The sequence below is a fragment of the Coffea arabica genome, chromosome 1c, assembly GCF_036785885.1.
Source record: "Coffea arabica cultivar ET-39 chromosome 1c, Coffea Arabica ET-39 HiFi, whole genome shotgun sequence".
In the NCBI taxonomy this organism is placed as follows: Eukaryota; Viridiplantae; Streptophyta; class Magnoliopsida; order Gentianales; family Rubiaceae; genus Coffea; species Coffea arabica.
The window spans coordinates 7627247-7631177 of record NC_092310.1 but is presented as its reverse complement, the minus strand read 5'-3'; the positions used below and the strand labels follow the sequence as shown (position 1 = coordinate 7631177).

At 41.9% G+C, this 3931-nt stretch overlaps 1 protein-coding gene across 1 annotated transcript; it reads right to left on the bottom strand.

The window, feature by feature from the left end:
* Positions 1-773: 773 nt before the first annotated feature.
* LOC140038808 (uncharacterized) lies at positions 774-2063 on the bottom strand. Its single transcript, XM_072084168.1, has one exon. The coding sequence runs from the start codon at positions 2061-2063 to the stop codon at positions 774-776; it is 1290 nt and encodes a 429-aa protein (XP_071940269.1).
* Positions 2064-3931: the final 1868 nt, after the last annotated feature.

Genomic DNA, 3931 nt, shown 5'->3' with positions numbered 1-3931 from the left:
AATCCCCTCAGCAGTTAGATCTTCGTCAAAAAAAGAAATCCGATTGGAAGCTAAAAAATGTTCAACTACATTGGTGAATTTGTCAATTGGAATATTCTTAGGCAATTGAGCCTCAGTTAAGACCTTGACCAGAGCCTCTCTGTGAAGTTCCGAGGTTAGTAGCAAATTTAATATGGCAATTTGAGCGGGCATCTTGTCCAATTGCTCGACCACCTGGTACTCGCTCTTCTTTAACTTTTGAAGGAAATTAAAAGCCTCTTCATCTGTCACAACTGGTTTTGTTGGCGTAGCACATTCTTTTGCTTTTGAGGATTCATCAACTGCGGTTCCCCTATGATTCTCCCTGATCTAGTGATGGCATCCACTTCCTTTTTGGGCACCTTCTCTCCTCCAATTAACAGTGTAGGCTCGCTATAATTCCACGGGACCTCTTGTAAATTAAGAACAGGAGCTTGCTCAGGCAATTCAAGTACCACGAGTTCCGAAAGCTCACACTCGAAAGGTATCATTTCCAAAATAAAAGGATCAATATTTTCCTTAACTTCGTAGGCTTCCTCCTTCACTATGAATGGTTCTCCAATGACCCCCATGATCTCGGCCTCGTCTATAATGTACTGTGTATGTTCCTCGATCTCTTCCTCTATGGTGACAGCTCCCACGGTATCCTTGTGCTGAGGAAGAGGATTGTTGCTAACACTCGGCCTTTGTCCATCTTTCCTTCTCAGAACTATGTCTCCAGCATCAATCATATCTTGAATTTTTTGTTTAAGTGCCTAGCAATTGGACGTTGAATGTGGGGCTCCCGAATGATAAGTACAAAATGATTGAGGATCATAACCAATGGGAAATCCCTTGGGATAGGTTTTAGGGGGTATCGTACTAATCTTCCTAGCAGCTTTCAATTGCTCATATAATTGGTCAACAGGGCGACCTAGATTGGTAAATGTTCGGTATGGGGTTGGATTTTGGGTATCACGGGTTTGTTGGTATTGGTAGTTTGGGTTAGGGGGTGGAATAGGTCTTGGGTTAAAAGGAGGACGAGGTCTAATTTGAAAGTTTGGTGGAGAAATGTGAAATGGCGTTGATGGTGTGTTTGGATAATTTGGTCGAGGACGGGGATGGTTGATAGTGGTGTTGTAAACAGGGCGGACGCGTGGTTGGTATAAGTAACGAGATGAGTAGGTGGGATTTTGTTGATATCTAGGCCGGGAAAAAGAGCCCTGGTTCCAGACAAAAGAGGCTTCCTCGTCTTTTTTCTTAAATTGAGACTTCTTACTACTGCTACTTTGGCTTTGCATGGCTTCCAACTGTGACTTCAAACCTAAAGCATTAACAATTTTTCCTGCTCTCATAAACTCATCATATTTTTCCAATTTATTAACAATCTCTGCAAAGGAGCATCCTGTCATTCGAAAAATCTCCTCAAAGTAAGGCGGGTCATGAGCTTTGATGAACGTGCGAACAATCTCATTTTCAGTCATAGGAGGCTCCACCTTCGCGGCCAATTTCCTCCATCTCTTCGCATACGTCTTGTGGTCCTCCGATGGTTTCCTCTTGGTCCCCTCCAATGTGGTCCTCGTCGAAGCGAGCTCGCAATTGTATTCATACTGCCTCACGAAAGCGGTTGACAAATCCATCCAAGATCTCATATCTTTGAGCTTCAAATTGGAATACCAATCCAACGCGTCGCCTTCTAGACTCTCGAAAAATAAGCGCACAGGCAGATTCTCATCATCTATTGGTCTCCCTAGTTTGTTCGTAAACATTCGAAGGTGGGTCTTGGAATTCTCTGTTCCGTCGTACTTGATAAATTTGGGTGTTTTGAAACCTACCGGCAATTGCATATCCGGAAACAGGCATAGTTCATTGTAGTTTAGACCTCCTTGCTTGCTCACACATTGGCTTTTCCTTATAAACTCCTCAAACCGATCCAATCTCTTTAGTAAATTCTTGTCCACTGGTGCGGATGACTCCCCAACTTCAGCTTTTCCTTGAGCGGCGGTATCTAGGGTGAATGGCTCAGCGGTGGAGTAATAATGAGGTCCTTGTGGTTTGAATGGCATGCTCATAGTAATTGACAGATAATTTTAGAAAATTTGGACATGAGGAGGGTTAGTTTGGATGTGAGGTGCATAAGTAGGTGGTGGGCCATGAATGGGATAAGTAAAGGCTTCCTCAGGTGGGTTTATGACTTGTGAAGTAACAGACGTTTGAGTATAATGTAAACATATGGGTTGAGGTTCAGATTGGCTGGGGGTAATGGCTCATGTTGTTCACCGCTAGCACCACTAGCTACCAATTGATCGATTACGCGCCGTTGGGCCATCATTTCAACGCTTAGCTCATTAAATCGATTGAGAATTTCGCTCAGCTGAGCTCCCAGATTCGCCAAATCAGTTAATGATGTTGTTGTGGGCCTATCAGATGGTTCTGGATGGGTACTCATGTTTACACTTTCTTTCGAAACATGACTACGTAATCGGGTGATAATGGGGTTTCTTCGGGTAGCTATGTTTAAATATTACCAGAAAATTTTGAAAGAAATTGCCTTTAGATTTATCCCTCGCTTAGCCTTTCCAACAACAATAAAATAAGAAAAAGAAAAAGACAAGAGTTAGTAACTATCCAAAAAATTTGGGTGCATATCCTATGGGAGAACCCTTTTTGTGTCAAGAATAGGCCTAGCATGATGCAGCACCTTCGAAATGGGACCCGTTACACAAACCTATTTTTTACAACAATTTTGTACAAGTGCAAAGAAAATGTCGATTTCATTGATAAACTTGCCAATATATTTACATCATGTCACGAAGGCGGTTCCGCACATGGAATTAGTACAATTGCTCGGCAGAAATTTTAGGTGTATGCGGCAATTCCTTGGGTATGCGGCAATTCCTTGGGTACCCAGCAAGAGAACAAATTTTGACACTTTAGTACGAAGTATTGGTCTGCAGCAATTCGTCCAGTCTAGCATCCACCTAATGTCTTGATCCGGCAGCATCTCTAAGTATTTAACACATTCAAACGCATTGCTCGGCAGACCCTCTCCATTGACTCGCTTATGATGCGTGATTATCCAGTTGTACCCAACCACTGGTAGACTTTCGGGAACAGACGATCGTCTCATGAAGTGCTCCATACCTCATACATGTAAGATCAAATTTGAACCACAAAAGAACTTTTCACTTCTCTGACAGGTAGTGCAAGCTATGAATATATCGGCCAAAATAGTCGGAATAATAGAACATTGCTTATCTTTGACTCCTAGAAACAGATCATACAAGATTTTAGTGAGTTTAAAGGTTATCTTTTTGTCTTTCCTAGGGAAAAGATAGGTTCCAGCCATAACTAATCCATATATCCAAACTCTCTTTCGTTCCCACATTTCCTTGGAAGTAAACGAGAAATCTCCTAAGTGCCTATCAAAACCATCTCTTAATGCGAATCGATCAAATAAGAACTTTGCCTCTATATTTTGGTCCGACCCTTGTATTACTGATTCCTTTAACCCGGTGAAATGACAAAATTCAGCTTTGTTAGACACTAATGAAAACATCACAGCAGTTCCCTGAATCGATAAATTAAGAAATCCAGCAACCTCCTCAATTGTTATGGTCATTTCCTTTTTCCCTAGTCTAAATGCGGAACAAGTGGGGTCCCATAGATGCACTAAAGTCTCTACCAAATAGCCATCGGACTTAATATCCTTAAAATTTGCAATGGGTCCTAATCGAGCAGCTACTTGGTTAATTTCACTGGGTGAAAGCAACATGGGCCATCTTTGTACCTCAATCGGTACTACTAACATCTGTTGGACTCGGCGAGGACTTTCCATCTAGAAACAAAAAGCTGGTGTCAAGTACCTTACCTACAGGTCCCATTTTTCTGGTCAAAACATGAATTTAAACGTGCAAATCCAAAATAGGGTTAA

Coding starts and splice junctions, on each gene's coding strand:
- LOC140038808 (XM_072084168.1), bottom strand. CDS start 2,063: ATGCCATTCAAACCACAAGGACCTCATTATTACTCCACCGCTGAGCCA.